At 36.5% G+C, this 25,036-nt stretch overlaps 2 protein-coding genes across 3 annotated transcripts; one reads left to right on the top strand and one right to left on the bottom strand.

Moving 5' to 3' along the window:
• Positions 1-118: 118 nt before the first annotated feature.
• LOC140791176 (transcription initiation factor TFIID subunit 1-like) lies at positions 119-24,609 on the bottom strand. Its single transcript, XM_073141589.1, has 9 exons — positions 24,453-24,609; positions 18,345-18,602; positions 16,634-16,761; positions 16,233-16,401; positions 14,844-15,881; positions 8,963-9,077; positions 5,051-5,121; positions 710-1,270; positions 119-422 (listed from the first exon to the last, which is right to left on the bottom strand). Exons 1-5 carry the CDS (start codon positions 24,607-24,609, stop codon positions 15,355-15,357), a joined length of 1,239 nt encoding a protein of 412 aa, XP_072997690.1. The 3' UTR covers positions 119-422; positions 710-1,270; positions 5,051-5,121; positions 8,963-9,077; positions 14,844-15,354.
• LOC140790705 (uncharacterized) lies at positions 1,044-9,239 on the top strand. 2 transcript variants are annotated; one of them, XM_073140905.1, is made up of 10 exons: positions 1,044-1,604; positions 2,474-2,610; positions 2,801-2,863; positions 3,082-3,171; positions 4,937-5,102; positions 5,634-5,823; positions 6,407-7,245; positions 7,746-8,327; positions 8,416-8,476; positions 8,984-9,239. In XM_073140905.1, exons 1-10 carry the CDS (start codon positions 1,044-1,046, stop codon positions 9,016-9,018), a joined length of 2,724 nt encoding a protein of 907 aa, XP_072997006.1. In that variant the 3' UTR covers positions 9,019-9,239. The 2 variants fall into 2 exon arrangements, with proteins under 2 accessions (XP_072997006.1, XP_072997004.1); XM_073140903.1 differs by having other exon boundaries at positions 8,416-8,481.
• Positions 24,610-25,036: the final 427 nt, after the last annotated feature.

Here is a 25,036-nt window from a genome sequence, read left to right as displayed (position 1 = left end):
CCCAAGAAGCGGGGCCCACCTAGATGGGATCCGTTGGAGGAGATTTAAGTAATTATAAGTCAATGCCTGTCCAGGTGCAGGCAATGGATATATGATATGCTTTAAGATTAATCCCACATAAACTAAATAGACATCCTATACATATAAAACTATGATCGCAACCATCAACCATCAGATACGAATTGAACGACAATGATGTCTCACACACTCACCCTATAATAGTACCATGGAATAGTATTGAAATAAAGGATAAAAGAAAGAAAAATGCAGCAATATGTTATTGATGTTACTGATAAAAATTAATGATGAATGGCTCACGTTACGCTTACCGATGCAGATGTCAGTCTAGAAGAATTTTTTACCTGGTGATGACTTGGTGTTTGAAATTTTTGCTCAGAGCTCCTTCCAATTTTGCTGATTACCTGCAGTCAAGGTAGTGGTTAGTATAGAAAATTGGAAACTAGATGATTGGTTCCCATAAGAAACCATCTACTGCAGTAGCAAGACATAATCCAATTTCTACTAAACATTATAATCTTAATGGATATCCACAAAATAACATATATGCGTGTGCTTATGATAGAAGTATGCAGATCAAATCTTAGGTACGTAGACCGTAATTTGAAGCTCCTGTTACAAAATTATTGGTTTAGGTGGTTGGTTGAGAAAGCAACGGATAGACAACCAACAAAAAAGAAAGAAAGCTAACCTCAAGACCTTCATCCAGGTGACTTTATTGCACTCATGTCACGTTAGTTGGTAATGACTTATAAAAGAAATCCAGATATCTTAAAGCGTAAGATCCTTCAACAAGATATTTTTTTTACATACAAGGAATTTTAGTAGAAGGGCGGCTGTCTATGTTTCCAAAGAAAAGGTGATGTTCCTTTCTTTCTGAGCTTTCTGCTATTAGAAACCAAGCTTCACCTTAAATCTGTCAGAGGTGTTCCTCAAATGATATCTGCAAACAGAAAGAGATCTAGTTCATTCGTTTCAGGCTTCCAGTTACTCCCTGTGACAGATACAATAGAAGCTAACTGAACATGGTCAGTTTGTCTTCAAGATTCCTCTGTTGGATGATATGTCTGGCAGCCCATATGCTGCTAATATTGGTTCTTTCTGGTCATTCGGAGAGTCCTGGTCCTCCCACCAGAAATCCAGAAGCAAAATTTAAGCAGAAAACAAGCAGATTTTGGGAGTTTGAAGAGCAGACAAATAGTTGGGTCGAAATCAGCTTGCCATATGATCTGATGTCCTGTATCAACAGTAGCTGCACAAAAGTTGGATTAATTGAGAGTATGGTCAAGAAGCAGAAGCTGATTTCTGTTTCACAGGAAAAAGAGTATATAAGAATTGATAATGATGAGAGACAACATAATTTTGATCAAGTTCTGCCACTGAGAAAGAGAATCTCCCTAACTAGAATGTCAGAAGCATCTGTCTGGGTTACGGGACAAAGTGGATCAATTTATGAGAGGTTTTGGAATGGAGTGCAGTGGGTTATTGCTCCCCATGAACTCCCAACTGCAGCTGGTGGAGCTGTTTCTACTTTTATTGTGAATCAAACTATTTTTGCTCTTTCAGAAGATGGAAAGCTCTACCAGGTACATAGCATCCAATAGAACTCTTTAAAATGTTTTACAAGATATAAGTTCAGTTTTGACACACCTAAGACATCATAGAGCTGGAATTTCAAGAACACACATCAAACTCAGCTTCAGTTAGATTTAAATCTGTAACTTCGAACCACTTGACGCGATATAGGCCACAACAAAAACATGCAAGGAAACAGCAACAGGAAAAGAAATATTTTTCTGCTACTATTTCACTTTTATCATTTGTGTTCAGTTAGACCTATTAAATCCAGGACTGACTGACAAACTAATCTGCCATCACCTCAAAGATAATTTTAGCCAGAAAACAAGTAGAACAAAGAAAGCAAAAAAAGAACCATATCTATTCAGCTGTCAGCAGAACATGTAAGTTCTTAGAAATTAGGAAATCACCTTGTGATCATTTAACTTATTGGATATGGAAATAATAGACGCAATTAACTGTGCATGCCAAGGCTTTTAACATGTCACAAAATTAAGAAAAGACTGAAAAGTAATAGGAAGTGCTACTCTAAGATACATGTTTCAGACAATCATAAGGAATAATTACACATCCAAGAATGAGATTATATATACAAAAATTTATACAATAAGAAACACTATAGATGTGCATATTTATGTGAATTTGGCATAAATATTAAAAAATTGTATCTTCTTCTTGATATGAAGAAACAGCCTAAAAAGTTAAACAATAGTTAACACTATATTATAATCTGTTAAATTATGTCGTACTAGTTAAGTGATAGTGGAAACTGTTTCTTGTTTTCACTAAATTAATAAATATTCAGTCTTGAAAAAGAATTGAGCCATCAAACCTAGTATCTTGAAGAGTGTTAACTTTTCATATCTGACTATTTCAGCTGCAACTGAATGAAAAGTCACAGCCTATTTGGACGGAATTTATTCTTGTGTCTGATCAGCAAAGTACAAGAACTGAAGAAATAGACCCAAATCAGCAAGTGCAAATTAAAACTGGTGTTGTATCCTCTGATCTAGAGTGAGTAATCTTAAGTACAAGTTTTCCATAAATTTCTGAACTCCACGGGTAGCAAGTTCTCTTATAGTTAGAAATGGTAATTTCTTGCTTAACTTTAAAATTGCAGCCAGTTGCCCTTCTTTTTTTGCTTTTCAGAGGACTTTATCTATCTGAATGTTAGTAAAGATCATAAATTCATCTATCTTTTCAGGAGGTTATTCCTATCAACAATGAATGGCACATTCATCGAGATCAGTCAACTGCAGCCTTTAAGGTAGGAGAAAGTGAGAAACCAATAGCAGCTAATTTGGTATTGCATCTATGTGCTTTCATTTAAGTATATGCCAGTAAGAACTTATATGCACAATTTTCAATTAAGTCCCTGCCAGCAAGGATTGCCCATAATCTCACAGATTGCTAAAATATATCAATTTTCATGACAATCAAGATAATGACACCTAATAAGTATTCTTTTTCACAATTGTTAAATAGGTGGGCTAACTATGGCCGACCTCCAGGTGGCGATGTATCAGCTATAGCTGATACTGGAAATATCAGGCCAGGAGTTCTATTCACTATAAGGTACAACAAATTCATTATTATTGTGTTAATTCAGCAACTATTCTAAAAACTTAAGAGTTTTAAAAAACGACAATATTTATATTTTATATTCTAACGCTTCCTTACTTTTAGATTTAAGACATTTTGAGACTCAGAAAGTAGACTTTGGCTTAAATGGGTCGAGGTTTTATATATTAAATAACCAATGAGTTTAGCAGGATTCAAACCTAAGACCTTAGCTCTGATACTATGTTAACTCATCAACTAACTACTTTAAAAGCTTAAGTTTTTAGATAGTGACGATATTTTTTATTTTATATTCTAACAGTTTTTTAAATTTATATTAAGCTTATTCTGCCTCATTGTGTAAATAAAAGCAGGCAAAGAAAGCCTTGGGAAACAGATTTAATGAAGATGACGTGATGCTACAGCATAACTGTTAAGGAGAATATATATCATGACCTACATGTGTTTGTGCTCCTTTAGCATGCAAATCCTCCTAGAGTTGCATTTTACAATGCCTTATGAGCATGGTTCGCCGTATCGGCCGATCCGGATCAGGATCGGTCGAACCCGATCTCGATACAGGCCCGATCTGAACTCTTTCTTTTCACTCTCTCTCTTATTTTTTTTCTTTCTTTTACTCTTTCTTTCTTTTTTTCTCTTCTTACATATAATGATTGTTTCTATAATGATTGTTTCTCAGTATATACTTTTTAATTAATTTTTTTATTTCTCTCAGTTTTTTCATTTCTTCCACTCTCTCCCTTTTTCTTCTCTTTTCTTCTTCTTTTTCTTCTTCTTTTTCTTCTTCTTCTTCACTGCAGTATGTTTTTTTTTTTTGAATTTTCTTCTACTCACACTCTTTCTAATCTCTTCTTCTTTTCAATTTTTATTGCACCAGAGTTTTTCTTTTTTCTTTTCTTACTTTTGATAAAAAAATTTCTAAATTTTTAGAAGTTTTTCTGTATTTTTAAATAATATTTAGAATTTTATGTAATTAAAAAGTTCGATCCGATCCAAGCGACCGATACGATCGGTACGTATCGTTTTTCCATAAGACCGATCCCGATTCCGATTTTTTGAACTTTGCTTATAAGCATATTTCTTTAATATGTAAACAACTATAAATTGACAACAAGTTCATTTGTCCATAGTAAGGCATGATTAGGGATACTAACCACTTCCTAATAGCTACAACACTGGCATCCAAAAGTTCAGTTAACCATTCTATCTAATATGAAATAAGAGGTGAACTTATCCAAACAGTGTCAAAATATGCTCAGCTTTGAGATGCCATTAATCAGCTGGCTACAGACGTTTTGAGCTGTATAAATCTGTTCAAGCATGTGATTTCTCAAGACTAATGTGTAGTTCCACAAGCTTATTTCGAGATTAAACAAGTCAACCAAGAGCCTGGCTAAGGTAGATATTAAATCATTTTAGGAAAGGTTTTGGTAGGCTTTGATTGATCACATTGCCTGCTTGCTGAAGTTGCAAGGTTAGTAATTTAATCACCTCAATGGTGGTTTTCCACCCTTGTTATATAGGGGAAGTAAGATGTACAATAGACTGATCGTAGGAGTACATATTTAACATGCCAACCAACTCATGATTTAACTTCTCCACAACATTCAGCAAAAGGATGTTATGAAGCAATTCTATGCCACGTGCATTTTTTTTTTCTAGAACACATATTGTCAGACCACTAAGTCAGTCTTAAAAATTGATAACTGCATATGGTTAATAGAAAATGGTAATGCTAACACTAAATCATGTAGTGCAGTTCCAGTGGAGATCTTTATGAATTTGACAAAAATTCCAAGCCATCATGGAAGAAGCATATACAGAATGAAGCATCAATGGAAGAAATTTCTTTGAGACCATCAACAGGATGTACCTTGCATGGCTTAGTTGGAGTACAATCAGTATCTCTTTTCCTTATCACAAAGGTAAATTGTGGCTTCAATGCTGACATGTGTTCAAATGAAAACTAATTACATAGTAGAATATTACCATTTACTTACTGGTAGAGCACCACATGTAGCAAATGAAATCAATATTATGGAGTCATATGGCACTACATGTAGCAGGAGCAGATACAATTGGTATTGTGAATCTTAACTTATAAGATAACAGTCAAATATTGTACTATGACCTGAACTGTACAATCTAGAGTAGCTGATATTATGTTAAAGCAAGAAATTTTCGGCATACATTTTTTCATATTGCAAGTACTATTAACAATTAGTAACTGGTATTAAAGACAAGTTCAGCTTAACCTTTGTGTTGTGGACACTAATCAAATTTGAGCTTAATGGCAGGAACAGAACTTGATGATTTCTAAAAAAATGAATAATTAAGAGGATAACTAAAGAGATTTACTACTACTAGATAATACATGACATGAAAAATTTTGTCATAGAAAATTCCTACCACCATATTTCCAATATGAATGTTTTAAAGGACTTACAGATCTACAGGATGGTTTTTTAGTAGAGAGACGCCTGCACAGAAGGAAGTGGAAGTGGATAGCCCATGGAGCACCTAAGGATCACCGGTTGAGTTCTATCACACCAGTGCACCACAATGAATTAAATGAAAAGATTTTGACAATGTTCTTCACTACGACCACTGGATGCATATTTGAATATCATCTTCCTAAACATTCAGGTATGCTCCAATGTCAACTTCCATGTTGTAGTTAGCCAGGAAACATTTTTTCTCCATATTTTGGTGTCTATTTATGTAGTGTCTCTGGAGTATCAGACGTACAACTACACTTATTTAAAGAAGAGAGCATCTTTACTTTTAAGATGAAAAGAGCCTAATAACAATAGCCAATTTCATCCTTCAAAGCTAAATAAAAGGTGCTACTGACAATAACCTGAGATATAAGAAAAGCAGCAGATTCTTTCATCAAAGAAGCTGCTAGACTTTATCAATGAAATCATAAAATAGTTCATGACACTTTATCATTTAAGTGGACAAGAAAAAACAAAAATAATATCTTCTTATATTCTCCTACTTTCTGAGTTGAAACCTAGTATGTCATGATAATAACCTAGAAGCTATTGTTCTTGTTGAAATCACCATTTGGAAGGAAATTATATATGGAAATTCTTTCATCTTGAACCTTGACAATAGATAAATTTTCTGACACATTTGACTTAAGGTTTTGAGTTCACTATTAGATATTATTAAAGTAAAACCCATAATTATAAACAAATTAATTGGTAGTTTCTAATTGTACAAGGTGGATATCATGGCAATGAAATGCAAGGCCTCTGGATTAATCATTTGCATCCCCAATATGCAAAGGTTGCACGAGGAATAAGAGGAGTACATGTTCAAACTGGAAGAATAATGTTTTCACTGGATGATGGTAGACTTGCAGAGCTGCATTTGCCTGGGATTGGAGGTGATGATTCAGGACCAACTGAAATGAATAGCATAAGAAAGAAAGCTTCAAACAAGTATGAATGGTCAGTTTTAGATGTACCAGAAACAGAAGGTTGGAATGCAGAATATTGCACAGAAGAACGTGGGCCTATGAACTGTATTATAGGAACGAAGGATGTTCTTGCAATCAGTGAACAACATGATTTATGCAGTAACATACCTTGCAGAAAGCGCAAGGCAGACGAGCAGCAAAATTATGTATCTCTGAGTTATCATGGAAGTGGTAGAACAGAACCATACAACTTTCTAACAAAAAGTATTGACATTAACTTCCGAATGCGAGTGATGCTTGCAGATAGGTCACTTTTCCACATTACAGAAGATGGACTAGCTTTTGAATACCTTTACACTGACAAGATTTGGTTATGGCTAAGGCATGAGCACCCAACAGCAATAAAAGGAGCGCTGGGAAGCTATAATGGAAGTTTATTTTTGGTTGATACTCACGGAAGCTTACTAATTAGAGAAAGAAATGGAACAGAGTTATCATGGATCAATTGCACAGCAATGAAGAATGGAGAAGAAGTGGCAAGTGGACCACCGTGGGATGGTATCCCTGGAAAATCTCACCGAGCTACATCAGAAGATGCTCTTTTCTTGGTCAATAGGAAAGGAAGACTACTTGAATTTATGGTAAAAATCTGGAACATCCCGGAAATTAAAGTGGTAGATTAAGTTTAAGAAAAAAATCATACCCATATCTAGGAAGAATAAAATGGCATTTACTTATCTTTGTGATAGGCTTTATTTTCAAGTAAAATATCTCCCTATTCTTTTGTTTTACACTCTTTTGTCTTGCTTGCTACTAGATCTGAGGATATACTCAATAAAGTGAAAAATATGAAAATGCACCATATAGCTAATAAAAGGCACTCTCTCTATAATAGATATATAGTAGCAGACAACTTGAAGCAAGTTACTGTAAATGCTCCAGAACTTGATTTTCTATATGAGCACTGCGATATTCATTTGTTTCCTCAAAATGGCATTAGAACTTTTAAAGTGAATATTGCTCTATAGTCCATCCATATGTTTTCCAATTCATGGGACTAGTCAGTATATGGTGACCATATCCTAATTATGATTTCATTTTTCTTTTCCTAAACTTTTACAAATCATTTCATTATCTACAGGTCTCATTAAGGAAATTCAAGTGGAAAAATTGCCAAAGGCCTCCAGATACGAAGATTGCATTCATTGTGGATCAAGAAGTCTTCCGATCGAACATCATATTTGTAGTCGGACACAACGGTTGTCTATACCAGTATAACAAAGTCACAAAACTATGGCACAAACACTACCAGTCACCTCACCTGGTCCTCTCAAGATCACCTGGAACGGCTATGAGGCCATCCCCGTTGTCACTAACTGGTTCAATATTCATGATCTCCGAGAATGGAGGACTCATTGAGTATCACTGGAACTCACAGGAGGGATGGGATTGGGTGGAGCATGGGACACCGTATCGAGATGTAACATTTGTTGGCTCACCTGGGCCAAGCTTTAATGGTAATCAACTGTTTCTTGTAGGATCAGATGGTAATGTTTACAAGAGGCACTTGGATAAAAGGACATGGAAGTGGACAAATCAGAGGTACCCATATGTTGAGAATTCAGCTCTGAAAGCTCAAAAAGCAAGAGATGATCATAGCTGCCCCCAGGAGGACATGGATCTGTACTATACTAGCATTTTCAGTGGAAACTGCAATGAAAAGGTAAGGGTAAATCATCCTAAAACAATACCCAAATGAGGCATAGAAGAATTATATCAATAATACTAACTGTGTAATGAAAATTTCACAGGTTTCACATTTACGACCGATACCATTCTCTGAGAACTCCATAATTTTTGGCCTCCAAGATGGTAGGGTAAGAAAAATGAATTTTCCAATTAGTTTTTTCCTTTAGTCAAGCTCATTATCATGTATGCTTCTTTCCCCAATGACACAGTATCGGCTAGAGCACAGCTCAAAGATGAGAATGCTAGACAAATTTATACATTAATTGTCACTTGCCTTTTCACAAATTTAACTAACCCTTGCATTTAAATAAAATGAACACCTTGTGCAACCCTTACATTTCACATTATATTTCAAAAAACACCATAAGTAGGGCTTGTTTGGTGATCTAATGAGAAATGTAGGCTGCAATTGTGCAAAATAGAAAAATCACTAAGGAGAAACGTAGGGATTTTATGGATTGCAGATTAGGCTCATGTAGCCAAGGAGAAGTCCATGAAATTATCTAACATATCTTCTGGCCGAGCATGACTAATAACAAAAAAAACTACGGCATTTGCAATGATAAATAGTATGCATGGATTGTAAAAGTAAGTTATTTGAAAGCTCACAATAGCTACATCAATGAACAGTTGGCGGAGCTACGGAGAACGGAGGGTGGCGCTGAGTGGGAGTGGACTCGCATCATTAGCACGCCGACCAGCCCGTGCCAGGTGACCTATTTGACTGTTGTGGCAAAGTAGTAGCGGAATTGAGCATTCAAATTGTGGCGGAGAATAACAATGCATGATGTCGGTGACCAGAAGTTTGTGATATAAATGAAATAAAGTTAGCCAGATTTAATGTGCAAAGTAAAAGTAGAATGAAATTAAATGAAATTTATGGCCATATGTGGATAAATTGTTACTGTACCTTTCTTGGAAGAGGATAAAAAAGAAGAAACCCTAGATTGATTGGAAAGGGAGAGATGGAATAGAGATGTGAACCTCGAATTTGCGCAAATGAGTGGCATGTTCCGAAGCAAAATTAACCGAGGGTCTAGGATCTCCACTCTCCAGTTGGGTTCAATGTAAATGCGTAGAATGAACGACGAGCACAAAATTTTGAGGCATTTCAATAAAAATATTTAAATAATAAAAGCTAGTTGGGGTGAAAATAGGTCGGATTAAATCAGACCCGACCCGCTACCCGATCCAGATTGGATCGGATACGGATAGAAAAATCCTACCCGATGTGGATCCAGATACAAACAACCATTTACTAAAATATTCGAATTCGGAGCTGGATACAGATACGAGTATAGTTAATTTTATAGGATACAGATTCATATAACAGATATCCGTTATCCGCTTATATAAATACCCAACTAAACCCAACCCTCTCTATTTCTTATCTCCCATCTCTCCCATCTCTCCCAAATCTCCTATTCCACAAATGCCCATAGCCGCCTCCATTTAAAATCCCTCATCGCCATCACCGACGACCTCGCCTCGGCGACAATAAGCTTCACCTTCCGGCCCTCCCTCCTCGAGATCGGCCTCACCAAGCTCGGCCCCCTCCGGTCCTCCCTCCTCAAGCCCTCCCTCCTCCAGCCCTCCCAACCTCGCCTCCTCTAGTCCTCCTTCGGTCCTCCCTCGAGCTCGGGGACAATAAGATCCACCTTCCGGCCCTCCCTTCTCGAGATCAGCCTCACCAAGCTCGGCCTCCTCAAGCCCTCCCTCCTCCGATCCTCCCTTCTCCAGTCATCCCTCCTCCGACCCTCTCTCCTTGAGCTAGTAGACAAGGTGATCTTGGATCAAAAAGGTTTATGGTTAGGTAAATTTATTGCAAATAACCCAAAAGAATCAAAAATAAATAAATAACACTGACAAACTTACAGATTACAGAATATAAAATTCTGAATAGTTGAGTCTAGTATTGGACACTATCTCCTTAAGACTAATTTGCCCTTCACCGATTGCTTCTGGAACAGTGGACGTCGGTCTCCTAGGATACAACGACTGTCTTGCACTCGAAAGAAAGCAGCTATTCGAATACCTTGTTGAACCTGAACCGTGCTGTGCTCTCTTTCAAATGCAGACTTAGACTTAAGACTCGACCTAGACTTAGAAGGAATGAACCAAAATTTTGTGTATGAAATTATGCAGACTGACAGCCTATTTATAGAATTAAACAGGCTCGACGAAAAGATGCAAATGGTCACGAATGAATGCACCATTTTGGGTTTGAAACCAATTAACAGTTACAATGTGAAGGGATGCACCATTTTGGGTCGGGTTCAACCAACTAACTGACTGATTAACTATTCATCGAAGGGACACACCACTTCAACTTCGGTCAAGTTCAACCAACCAACCAACTCGAACTAGACAAGATTTGAACCTGTATCAGGCAAAAAATTAAAATTGGACTTGACCCGTGCGTGTGAACCGAATTGAGCCGAGCCAGGCCGGGCGGCACGTGTGTGAGTTAAGTTGTATAGTAACATTTAACCACAAAATAGGTACCCATTTTGGGGCCCAAAGTCCATAAAATGTTTATTACTTATATATCATACTAACATTTCTCAAATATCCAATATGGTACTAAACTTACTTTTCTTTATTTTCCATTGCCATGATACCCATTTTAGAGCCAATTTTTAATCACTTCTCTATAGATTTGACTAAGTGAATATATGACAATAAAGTACTCTTTGAGCTAAATTAATTTCACCATTAAACCGTCATTAATAATATGTGGCCCTACTTAAAACTTAGCTCAAAGTTAATAAAAAATTCATGTCAAATATATGAAATTACCAACAACCCCCCACATGAATGAATTGGCTGAAAATGCATATGGAATGCAAACTTGATCGAGAGTACAATGAAAAGTTACCGCATCAGGATAGGTAGCTTTTAGTTTTGAACCTTCCATAGTGAAGTATTATCGGATTTATTCACTAACCAGTGAACATGATGTCTTGAACTGTTCAGCTTTTGTATAAACCAAGACAATAATACCCACACAGCTCTTTTCAACACAGTCGATTCTATATGTTGTGTCCATTTCGGCCCTGGACGAGAATGATAATTCTTTGAGTACTTTAGAGATTTAGCCTAGTCATTTCATAGAAGCGGCCCATCACACTCACATAGGTGACCTCTTATTAAGAGTCGGATAGACGTTATTCTTGTTATAGGTGAATATGTATCAAAATAATATATCCTCTCTGTCTATCTATATCCTTTGACTACATGTCTCGTCTTGTATTTGTCAATTAAACCATCTGCTTTCATCTTCCTTTTGAAGATCCATTTGTAACCCAAAGGTTTACACCCTGGTGGAAGATCCACCAATTTCCAGGTATGATTTTGCAAAATAGATTCAACTTCACTATCAATAGCTTTTTTCCATAAAGGAGCTTCAGGAATAGACATTGCTTCCTTATAACTCTAAGGTTCTTTTTCTAACAAATATGTTAGAAAATCAGGACCAAAAGACGTAGAAGTCCTTGCCCTCTTACTTCGTCTAGGTTCATTATTATTTCCTTTTTGCATGGACTCTTGGTCCTGCTTATTTTCATAAGTTCTTTTGAGAGAACTTACTTTTAATGTAGATTTATATGGAAATATATTCTCAAAGAATGATGCATTCCTAGACTCAATGTCACGACCTGAAATAGGAATCATGACCGGCCATGTATCTCAATATGCTTGAGATACACGAAGCCTTATTAGTACTTTCTACGTGTACGATGGCAAAATAAATAAATAAAATAACGATATGCTTTATTAAATTTAAAACTAATTGCAATAAACATAAAAACAATGTTAATGTTTTATGGTCTCTAAACGAAATAAATAGAACTTCTAATCTAAAGCATAAAATCCAAAAGAGTGGAAAAGTAAATAGGTGAATCCTAAGTAGAGATGGAGTTCGGGTACATTTCGCTCAGTTGCCCCGCTGACTATTACCTGAGATAGATAAATAAATACAAAAAAAAAATCATGAGCCAACAACTATAGCTCAGTGAGTGGAATCCACTCGAAAACTAAATAAATTTTAAATTCTATTAATGCTGAATAAAATTAAACTAAAAGCAACAATATCCATAACAATATGCAATAGACATACGCAATGTACCATAATTAACATGTCCTAATCTACCATACCAAATTTCACAAGACTCAAGCAAGTAAGAAGATTCATCTTTATTTATTCTTAGAGTCGCAGTCATTACATTCATCTTAAAGATGCCATTTGACAAGTAGCCCCTTCCAACATACATGCCATTTTTTATAAGTACAAACTTATCATACTCAACCACCAACTTAAAACCTTTCTTACTCAATAATGATCCTGAAACTAGATTCTTTCGAATGTCAGACACGTGCATCACATCATTAAGAGTAAGTTCTTTTCCTGAAGTCAACTTTAACACGACCTTCCCTATTCCTTCCACCTTGGAAGTCGCTGAATTGCCCATGTAAAGTTTTTCATCTGTTGCAGTTTGATAAGATAAAAACATCCACATGTTGGCACAAATGTGTTAAGTAGCTCCAGTGTCTACCCACCATTCTTTAGAATTACCACCAATCAGATTTATTTCGGAGACAACAACAAGGAGGTGCATGTCATCGACATCAAAATGAAGGTTTTCCACTTCACATACATTGGCTTGTGGCTTTTTCTTTTCAGAGTTCTCCTTTTTTTTGCACAAACGGCAGTCTTGAGCACAATGCCCTTGCTTGTCACAGACGTAGCATTTGCCCTTGAACTTCTTTGCGTCGCCACTTTTAGAGCCTTCGCCAATATGCTTTCTTTTCTTGTCCTTTGTGGACTCTACAATATTTGCCTTTGACACATACTGGCTTTCAATTTTCTTTTCAACAATACGATTGTCTTCTTCTATCCTCAATCTGACAATAAGTTCTTCAAATGTCATTTCTTTGCGCTTGTGTTTTAGGTAATTTTTTAAATCCCTCCAAGACGGTGGCAATTTTTCAATGATAACCGCCACTTGAAATGATTCATTAATCACCATCCCTTCATCATGAATCTCATGAATTATTACTTGAAGATATTGCACCTGATTAATCACTGATTTAGTGTCAACCATCTTGTACTCAAGAAAATTTACTAACTACAAATTTCTTTGCACCGGCATTTTCTGTCTTATACTTCTTGTCTAAAGATTTCCATAATTCTTTAGACGTTTTTACTGAATTATACACGTTATACAACGTGTTGTTCAGTCCATTGAGGATATATTTTCGGTAAAGGAAGTCGGCATGCTTCCACGCATCCACTGCAGCAATTACTTGCCTATCAGTTTCCTCCTTTTGGAGTTCAGACACATCTTCATGTAAGAATTTAGCCAAGTTCAAAGTTGTCAAATAAAATAGCATTTTCTGTTGCCATCTCTTAAATTCTGCACCACAGAACTTCTCAGGCTTTTCTCTATAAACTATAGGTACTAGAGGAGCAGTGATAGGGGTAATAGTATTCTTTACTATTTCAGCCATCTAAAAGAACGAAAGAAAAATAAAAATCCAATCAGAAGAAAGGAACACCAACAAGAATCAGATTAACAACCAAAATTTGGTCTTAAAATTGTTGGCGGTAACAATCTGATTCCAAAGAGTCACAAAAAACCCGATCAAAAATAAATAAATAACACTGACAAACTTACAGATTACAGAATATAAAATTCTGAATAGCCGAGTATAGTATTAGACACTATCTCCTTAAGACCAATTCGCCCTCCACCGATTGTTTCTGGAACAGTGGATGTCGGTCTCCTAGGATACAACGATTGCCTTACACTCGAAAGGAAGCAGCTATTCGAATACCTTGTTGAACCTGAACCGTGCGTGCTCTCTTTCAAATGCAGACTTAGACTTAAAGACTCGACCTAGGATCACCTTGCCTTGCTAAATTATGTGTAAATGAGCGAAGAGGCAAAGATTATCCTCAAATACCCAACCAAGAGGTGGTTGCGAAAAGCCACGCACATGCAAGAAATGCTCTATCTTAACAATTATTCTAACTCGGCAGCCAAGTATACAATATGAATACTCCATGTCATCTGCAAACTCATTTTCGAACCAAAAATTATGAGTCATGCATAAATGAGGAAAATATGCAAAAGTCATCCTCAAATACCCAACTAAGAGGTGGATGCTAATTTATACATAGGAACAAGCCATGCACATGCACATGCAGCAGAATGCTCTATCTAACAACTATTCTAACTCAGAAACCGAAAAAACAATGTGGATACTCCATGTCATCTGCAAACTAATGCAGGAAAAGGCTCCCTATCTGAGTAAATCATATGGTCTACTATCTAACTAAAAAAGGAAGCACAAAGATCGCAATGTTGCTTTGCCTGAAAACAGATGAAAATAGACATTATGTCATAAAACATCATTTATGTGCTTTGAAATAACTTCACCAGGAGCAGAAGAAGAATACACAGAATGGTGAGAGAAAGTCCATCCTTACTTGCTCAACTTGGGCTTCATGGTTTGCAATTTCAAAGCAGGTAAAGAATGCATGACTTTAATACCCAGGGATGTACGCTTTTTAGCATGAGACTTGGTCTGCTGTGACATCTTTCTGTTGGAATAATATTTGTCATTGGAAATATTGAATCGATCAGCAGATGTCATCCCATGGCTGTGAAGATCAACATGTTCTTCCATTGAAGACTTTGTAGGGCGAGTTATCACCATAGCACCTGCATGAGAGCGAAGGTGCTCGCTATTCTTCTCATCTAAAATCTCAAAGAGCATTTGATCATCTTGAAGATCAAGGATGAGCTTCGGCTTTGGATTATCATCACTTGAATCCCAAATAATCTGGTCTAGCCAAGACCCTTCTAGTAAGTCCTTGTTCAACAAGGAAGGTTTACTGAAATGCCCCAAAGCATCACCTTTGCAGATTTCTGTGGTTCCATTTCCTTTGATTGATACAGCAGAACAAAAGTTATTCTTCTCCGAAAGAGATTCTGATCTCAGTAACTGTGGATGGTAACTCTTCTCAGAGGATCGATTGTTAACTGAATATTCCCGGAACCAAATGGTTTAGCTAAAACAGAATCACTAAGCAAACGACAATTTCTGTCACCGCTTTCAGATATTCTGGGATCGCAGCCGTCATCTTCAGGTTCAGTATGAAGCTCAAGGCCAGGATCAGATATCGCACAGCTCTCTGAGAAACCATGACTCGCTGCTGGTGAGTTTCCCCAAATAATCCCTTCTTCCCAGTCCTGCTGATCAAGTGGATAAAAATCAGGACAAAAGGGAGAATGTTGAGTCGCAAGCATATCTGACGTGATATCATTTTTCATTGGCTGCGAACAGAGGAATGAATCCTTTTGCTGCAGAATAAAATCTGAAGTAGCCTGCTCTGCATCACCTTCAACATCATTTTGAGTTAACCTACAATGCTTAGTAACAGAGAAATCCTGAAAGGCACTCCTCAGAAAGGCTTCTTCATCTTCTTCTACGATATTAGCAATATCAAAACTTCTGGACCACTCTGGAAGTATTTATCAACAAACAAAATCTTAAAAAATATAGGAAACAGCAACACAAAATAAAGTACAACAATAGTATGGTATTAAGTGTATCTAACATTTTTCCTACAATGATTGAGATTGAGATTACCTAATAGTACAACATTTTTCCTACATTTTCTAAATTACCTAATAGTTGATTGAGATTATAAACTTGGTTGAAAATTTCAGGATTGATACATAAACTATATGAAATTTACAAATTAGTCAAAGAAGGCAGGAAACACAATTGCAGCATGTCGCCAACAAAAATATTCTAGCAGGAAAGACAACAAAAATATGTGCACATTGCAAGAGGTTGAAAGACCACGTACCTTTATTTATTGACTGCTTACGATGGTCCTTCCTAGCTTTCCTTATATGCTCATGAACACCAAAAATTTCAGAAAACCTCAAAATCACTTTGCCATCCTCAATGCAGAGAACAGGAAGAGAAGGTTCACTTTTAGAATCAGTATGCTCAGATTCAATGACAGTGTCTTCCTGCTGGATCAGACAATATGAAAAACGAGTAGCAAAGGCTGAAAATTAGGAAATTTCAAAATCTTGCTGCAGCTTAACGGTCTCTGGAACATATACAGCATGCATATGAAGGAAATAAAAATATATAATAAAGTATTGCTTAACAATTGTCTCCCGATTAATTGGAATAAAAAAAGACAACTTTTCTCTAAACTCATAATGTAATCGAATGCATAGATATACTAAAAGTTACCTGAAAATCATCCATTTCAAAGCCCACTTGTTCATCTTCATCTTTTGGGGATACAGAAGAAAGCATATTATCATCAGCAACAGTTTCTTCCAAAGAAACTAATTCCAGTCGCTCAGCCGAAACAACATCTAGATAAAAGGAAAAGGAGCAGATTCCAGTAACATCATTCTGAAATTTAGAAACAAGTTTTAACTTTCAACCAAGAAGCTGGTCAATCATAAGTAGCAACCTCAAGTTCAAGAAATATTGCATAATCTCATCATACATAGCAAGACATATCCTGCAAGTAAGGAAGATTGCATCACACTAAACTAATTAAACTTCAAGTATCAAACTTCTGGACTTCTAGCTACAACTTGAGTCTGATAATTGGTTAGTAAGTAGAAGTACTGCTACTTGTATTTCTAATTAGAGAATACTAATGTACTCTCAAACAACTGACTCTAAAGCAACATTTCGACATAAAGGGGACAAAAGAAGATAGACAAAAAAGAAAAAGACAAAAAAGAAAAAGACAAATGCACTTATTAGTAGGATACAAAATAGAAAACAAAAAGATGGGCTTTTCAGTGCACGAAACTTCTACTTACGTGGGTTCTGCGCAGAAAAGATTTACAGAACCTTATCCTTATTTCCAAAGAAGAAAAGAAATAACTAATAGTAGGATAAAATAGAAAATGTTAGACTACAATAAATTTGCTGACTTGAACAAACTGAGTGTTGTGCAAATACTCAAATGGGTGAGAGAAGCGGAAGCAAAATCCTTCACCCTCAAACAAATCCAAATAGAATAGCAATAATTTGAGGCAAACCAAATATAGCTAATATCAATATCAATGTGAGAACTCCAAATGCAAGATGCTAGTTGTAGAGAATTTCAAATACCCAAAGTAATCACAAATATGAACACCAAATCAATGCAAATCATAAAGAGAAAAGAGGGAGAGACACGATTTATGTGGTTCGGCAATGTGCCTACATCCACGGGCAGAGCAATCTTCAATCTACTATGCAAATTTTCAAATACAAAGAGATTACAACTCTAATCTCTCTCTAAATAATGGTGGCTCTCCCCTACAAGCTTTTCTCTCTTGCAAAATGCTCACACTAAACCCTAAAACCCAACATTTCTATTTATAGGGCCGGTTCAGATTGAGTTTTTCCGCATCGCGTTCGAACGCGCCCATATCAAAACAGCAGAACCAAAGGGGCGTTCGAATGCTCGCTAGGCGCGTTCGAACGCGCCCAATGCAAATGCAGACTGGCGTTCGAACGCCAAAGCCCTATTCGAACGCCTGCAGAAACAATTTCTCTCGGGTTGGCTCGTGTTCGAACGCGGATGGGGCCGTTCAAACGCATGCATCACAGACTGCTCTCTGTCTGGAGCCCGCGTTCAAACGCCCCCATGGCTCGTTCGAACGCGCTGCACAGAAATGCTGATACTTGCTAAATTTTTGCTGAAACTGAATTTGAGCCAATTTTTAACACTGAGCTCCCACTTGTAGAACAACATTATTCAAGAAAGATCCAAAGAAAATCAAGAAACAGTACTAGCTATTTTCCAATAAAGTATCTTTAGTTAGATAGATTCCACAAGGAAAATTGTCCTACATATAATCTAATTTGTTTCTAAAACAATTGGCATATAGATTCCAAAGCAAGCACATGTGAAATATGGAAAATATCAACAATTGCAAGATACCATGACAACCTGCTGAAGGGCAACTTTGCTCAACAACACGATCTCCCATCAACTCATTATCTTTTGTAGTTTCATCCTCCTCATCATAATTCTCCTCGTCATATACAGAAGTTTTACTTTCCAAAGAAGAATATAATGCATTTGAAGAGAAGTATTCTTTCTTTGACAGCAAATGGTCTTCCTCTGTGGTGTCTTGAACTTCAGGGCCATCATATTGTTCATCAATGTCTTCATAATCAACAGCATCTTCTGCCTTCTCATCATAGTCTAAATGACACCAATAAAAAAGAGATCAGATATAGCTATACCAACTTTAAAATATACATAAATATCGTATTAATTAGAGAAGAAGATACAACTTGCCTGGATATATCATCCTTTTAACGTGAACATTAAATTTTCAGCTTTTGGAGACATAGTGTTTATGCAGTAGATGTTTAGAAATAAGAATATGATATTCAAATTTCTTAGGAGTGAAGAAATTGGGAGATCAGGTACGAAATAATAGTATTATACGACAAAATAGCAGCAACAACGATTCATCTTTTAATCCTAAATATGTGGGTCAGATGAAGAGATCGTTTTCCTACTCTTTTGTCTATTTAGAGCAAGGTCTACAACCGATTAAGTAAAATCATGTCTTTTCTTCTCTTTTTCATCTCATGCCGTTCACGAATCTTCTACTTGAACATACTTTCTTCCTATTACACATACAGTCTCTGCTATACATATCTATCTAAACCATCCAATTTATTCTCATATAATCTATCCTCTAAATATGCTATCTTTGACTTATGCTATTCATCAATGATAGCCGTGCCAGCGGCACATGCTGGTCGGCAAGGGGTGTGCTGATTGGCACATCTTAGCACACTCTTACGTGCCACTGATATGTATTTAACATATTTTTAATAAGTTATTTATGATATTTAAAAATATTTTTGGGTCATTCGCATGATCTTTAATTTTTGGTTTAAATATATGTATTAAAACCTATATTATAATATTTTATTTTAATGTTATTTATGTAAATGACATATTTTATTAAAGATAAAGGAATAGTCAAATATAATTATTCAACACATAATATGGTTGAATATACTCATTAAAACTAATATTAATGATTGAACACTCCATAATATAATTGAACACATAATTATTGATAATAGTTTAATTATTAAAACTAATATCTAGTTGAACATTAAATGATGTGATAGATCAAAGACTTTATTTAAAGATAATTGATCATAGAAGATATATTTTTTTAAAAGAGCTCCATATCAACACAGAGCGACACACAGCCGTGCCAACCGGCACACACCTATGCCGGTGGGCTCAGCATTGGGGGTGTGCCATTGGCACACCCTGGCACACCCTATGCCAGGTGCGAGATGTCCTGCCACAACTGGTAGGGCCATCCTTGCTATTCATCATTTTTTATCTTCTTTATTTTAATAACCCACTCATCCACCTCCACATCCATTTTAGCAACAACCTTTTCATATGATGTTTTCCAGCTAGCGAACATTATGATCCATAAATCATCATTAGTCCTACAAAAATCTTTCTTTCAACTATATGGTAGGATACAACAACCAAGCGACCCACTAGAGAAACTTCTAGTCTAGTCATCGTACTCTAGTTTTATTTGCAACGTCGCATAATCTCATTTTATCCTTGTAGAACTATAGGTCAAAAGTAACAATCAATTTTATGCTTCTTATTTTTTAAGAATAAATTTTCTCTGTTATAATGTCTTAAGTAGTAAATGTGCATTCAATTTACTCAGTCGTATATCTACTTATTTTGAAAAAATAAATTCCAACTTTCTTCTTCATACTTCTTATTCAGTTGTTCCATTAGCGATTGCGGCGGCCACCTATCAGAACGGTCTAGCATGACAAAGAATTAAGAGAGAGAGAGGGAGACAAGTAACTTGTTTTGGAATCTTTCACAAGCATCCATGGTGTCCTGCTTAAAGCTAGGTTAGAAAAATTTGGGGTGAATCAATGAGAATGGGGGGTAAGACGATGCGTGATGCGTTAGCCTATTGGATCCTATTTCTAGTAATTGCGGATGTGGATCCTATTATACACAATAAAGAATTTTAAGTCATTTCTGTAATAACCCAAAATTTCAAAAATAAATAAATAAATGAGAATCAGAGATAATCATTTAGATAATGACGGATTTAGTTTTATTTTTTATATTTTAGGATTTGGATTAAATCTAATTAAATTTTAGGTATATCTTTAAGTAAGAAAAGATATTAAAATCCTTATCCTAATAGCACTCTTATTATATTTCTTTTTAGCTTTATAAAAGGGGAGGCCTAGAAGAAAACCCTAAAGATATAGAAGAGTTAAGAGATAGAGGGTTGGGAAGGTACTGCAGCAATCCTACAATATCGAGGGCGGCGTTGAGTGGGAATGGACTCGCATCATTAGCACGCCGGCCAGCCCGTGCCAGGCGACTTACTTGACTATTGTGGCAAAGTAGCAGCGGAATTGAGCATTCAAATTGTGGCGGAGAATAACAATGCATGATGCCAGTGACCAGAAGTTTGTGATATAAATGAAATAAAGTTAGCCAAATTTAATGTGCAAAGTAAAAGTAGAATGAAATTAAATGAAATCTATGGCTATATGTGGATAAATTGTTATTGTACCTTTCTTGGAAGAGGATAAAAAAGAAGAACCCTAGATTGACCGGAAAGGAAGAGATGGAATAGAGATGTGAACCTCAAATTTGCGCAAAGGAGTGGCATGTTCTGAAGCAAAATTAACCGAGAGTCTGGGATCTCCACTCTCCAGTTGGATTCTGTGTAAATGCATAGAAGACGGAAAATGAACGACGAGTACAAAATTTTGAGGCATTTCAATGAAAAATTTTAAATAATAAAAGCTAGTTAGGGGTGAAAAAAGGCCGGATTTGTAATAACCCAAATGGTGTAATAATAATAATAATAATAATAATAATAATAATAATAATAATAATAATAAATTTGTTGGGCACGAGGCCAGCCACGCACCTCTAGCGAGTCACTATTCTCCAAGTCGCAGCGACATGTGGAGGTGGGACCCAGCCCACCGGGCACTCCGCTGCCGCCGCATGACCATCTCTCTCTCTCTAATTTTTTTCCTCTCTCTCTCTCTAGCTCTCTTCCACACTCTCTCTCTCTTTCTCCCTCTAGTTCCCTAGCAGTCACCGACCGCTGGGAAGAGCCGCCGTCGGCCCTTCTATCCACCGATGAGCCTTCCTCTCTCTCTCTCTCTCTCTCTCTTTATCTCTCTCTCTCTCTTTATCTCTCTCTCTCTCTTTATCTCTCTCCTTCTCTCTCTCTGGTTCTCTCAGTTTCCTCTCGGGACCGTCGGAGGTTTGAGCCGCCGGCGAGAGGCCAGCCGCTGAGTGGCCACCAGCCGATCGTACCCCCCCCTATGGCCTAGCCCTCTTTCCCTCTTTCTTCTTCCTCTTCTTCTTCTCCTCCTCCTCCTTTCCTTCTTTCCTCCTCTCGGGTAGCACCCTGCAATGAGGTGCTGGGCCACTCTTTCCTCTTCTCGGGTAGCACCCTGCAACGAGGTGCTGGGCTCAGCCAAGAACCTACTATGCTAAGGTGTTGGGCTGAGCCCAGCACTGTGTATAGTTTTATATATATATATTATTGATTACTATTTAAATTATATTTGATTATGTTATTAGTTATTTAATTAGTTTAGTTAATCTAATATATTTAATTTATACGAATTAAATCTAATTATATCATAGTTAGTAAATAAATCTAATTATATCATGTTTAGCAAAATACCTACAACATAAATTACTATATTAATCCTAGCTAGGTATAGTAATTATTAGGATTATATACGTATATTCTTGCGTACTTATTTGCAGTAACTTAATTCTTCTTTTCTTAATTATCAAAGAGAATAATAGGCAGATAATTATGTTTTAAGTACACTATTGAATAATATAATTATGGTTAATAAATAACAAAATAAATATATGAATGAAGAGCACATGATTACAATGAGAAATTATTTTTTAGTCGGGTTAATTTTAATTAATAGAAAGACTGACATTATTTATTATAAATAATTTCATATTCGACCCCTCCTGTTCAAGACCCCGTGTACTTAGCTATCAAGGCTTGATCATTGTCATAGCAGCGTGAACGAGTGATTGTTTGGTAATTATAGTGGTGGTGAGTAGTCTTATCTCCTAGACACCTTTTTCAAATTAAGTTATATTATATATTATGTATATGTATGTTTTGGCCTCCAACATGATAATATAACTTTATATAGAGATGATTACAGTTGAACATATTTTTATCATGCATATAATTATGCTGATCTTGGATATGAGTATGATGATGAGAGATGATTATACTGTTATAATTTTATATCCAGTTAATATGTAGCATGAGTATGCATATAATATATTAGCATGGGTATACATGTATTGACTACATGGTTAGAGACTATTACATCATTTTTCTCTTGATTCCTGTTCTACCTAAATTTCTGTTATGCATTGACTTGTTATCATACTGGATATATGCATATGATCTATCACTTAGAAGGAAAGCATAAAATATGATTGATAGGATAGTTGATATAAAGTGTGAGGATACCCGAGTGGGCGCGAGGGTTAGGGCGTGCCTGGAGATAATTGATTGCTAGACATAGTCGCGATCCTGTTGGCCTTACGTCTGAAGTCATTAGTTTGTGTGCGCAGCAAACATTCAGACACATATCGTTCTCCAGGGCATATGTAGCGAGTTATCCTCACGAGGTTTCTATCAGCTAGGAGGGTGCTCGGTCTAGATGGATGTTAATACCCTAGCGGGTGGCGAGGTATGATTATATTTGAGATACTCTTTGCAGGTGGTAGAGTATGCTTTGAGCCTACGGATATGATGTTAAGACCGAGTACCGGGTATTGACTGCGCACAGTGGTCTAATATGATGATATTATACCGAGATGTCGGTGATGATTGTGATATTGAGAATTTTATATGATTATTACGTAATTATCATAATTTATATACCATTGTATTTGACATCATGACATGGTCGGCATGCATCATCTGTATTATATTTGAGAGTGATACGATGATAGTATGACATAGAGGTTATTTATACATTGTCAATAGTTTGCGTTCTTAATCAGTTATAACATGACATTTACTATAAATCTAGAATTATCGAGGACTTGCTTATATGTTCATTCATAACATGATGATCATTTCTGATTCATATTATTCAGTACTTAATTTACTCTCTGCATAGCTTTACTGATTCGGGATAATGTTTATTCACTAAGCCTTTAGCTCATGACTCTCTTTGTTTTCTCCTTTCTAAAAACTCAGGTAAACGAGTGGAGCAAGATATTCCCTTAAAGGTTTTGCCAATGGGTGAAGAGTAGAGTGCAGTTAGTGTTATACGCTAGATGAGTTATATTAGTTGACATCTTTCAAAATATGTCTCTATCCTTGTCTTATATTCTAGCATGTGACTTTGTACTTGTATAATTATATATATACCAGTGTTGTGTATATGTAGTTGTGAAAAACTCTTGATGATGTGTTGTGGCCTGTGTGGGGCCCAAGTAGGGTTATCTTTATGCTATTGATAGTCAGACTTGAGTTTTCTTAGTTTAGATATCGTGGATGAAATTATGATATTAATACAAATTTATTTGATTTTCAGTAACTAACCAAATGGTCAAGTGCCACGCACGTACCGTGTGAGCTCGTGCCATGCACGTGCTTAGGGTTTAGGTGTTACAGGATTAAATCCGACCCGACCCGCTACCCGATCCGGATTGGATCGGATATGGATAAAAAAATCCTACCTGATGCGGATCCGGATAAGAATAGCCATTTGCTAGAATGTCCGGATTCGGACTCAAATACAGATATAGGTATAGTTAATTTTATAAGATACGAATTCAAATAACGGATATCCGTTATCCGCTTATATAAATACCCAACTAAACCCAACCCTCTCTATCTCTCATCTCCCATCTCTCTCATATCTCCCAAATCTCCTAATCCGCAAATGCCCGTAGCCGCCTCCATTTAAAATCCCTCTTTGCCATCACCGACAACCTCACCTTGGCGACAATAAGCTTCACCTTCCGGCCCTCCCTCCTCAAGATCAACCTCACCAAGCTCGGCCTCCTTCGATCCTCCCTCCTCAAGCCCTCCCTCCATCGGTCCTCCCTCCTCTGGCCCTTCCAACCTCGCCTCCTTCAGTCCTTCTTCGGTCATCCTTCAGTCCTCCCTTGAGCTCGGGGACAATAAGCTCCACCTTCCAGCCCTCCCTCCTCGAGATTAGCCTCACCAAGCTCGGCCTCCTCTGGTCCTCCATCCTCAAGCCCTCCCTCCTCCGATCCTCCCTTCTTTGGTCCTCCCTCCTTCAACCCTCTTTCCATAAGCTAGTAAACAAGGTGATCCTGGATTAACAAGGTTTATGGTCGGGTAAATTTATCACAAATGAAAAAAAAAAATTATTGCAATATTTTGCTTAAATTGATTTGACATAATTCAAAGAATTTAATAGAAGGAATTAAATATGATTCCTTTTTCATATAAATAATGAGATATACTAATTATAAATTAGATAGATAAACTAACGCTACGCATAAAAAAGAAAGAATATGCACACCTAGAATCCAAAATTTGTCTCTGTTTACCA

This window comes from Typha latifolia, chromosome 6 (assembly GCF_019914945.1).
Source record: "Typha latifolia isolate L0001 chromosome 6, TyphaL0001v2, whole genome shotgun sequence".
In the NCBI taxonomy this organism is placed as follows: domain Eukaryota; kingdom Viridiplantae; phylum Streptophyta; class Magnoliopsida; order Poales; family Typhaceae; genus Typha; species Typha latifolia.
Note: the sequence above shows the minus strand (reverse complement) of the source record. Positions and strands in the feature narration are given on the sequence as shown.

Coding starts and splice junctions, on each gene's coding strand:
- LOC140791176 (XM_073141589.1), bottom strand. CDS start 24,609: ATGACCGAAGAAGGACTGAAGGAGGCGAGGTTGGAAGGGCCAGAGGAG. Junction 16,402..16,633: donor TTGAAATGGATGATTTTCAG/GTAACTTTTAGT, acceptor CTGATCCAGCAG/GAAGACACTGTCATTGAATC. Junction 15,882..16,232: donor TAAGCAGTCAATAAATAAAG/GTACGTGGTCTT, acceptor AAATACTTCCAG/AGTGGTCCAGAAGTTTTGAT.
- LOC140790705 (XM_073140903.1), top strand. CDS start 1,044: ATGGTCAGTTTGTCTTCAAGATTCCTCTGTTGGATGATATGTCTGGCA. Junction 1,605..2,473: donor AAGATGGAAAGCTCTACCAG/GTACATAGCATC, acceptor TGACTATTTCAG/CTGCAACTGAATGAAAAGTC. Junction 7,246..7,745: donor GAAGACTACTTGAATTTATG/GTAAAAATCTGG, acceptor CATTATCTACAG/GTCTCATTAAGGAAATTCAA.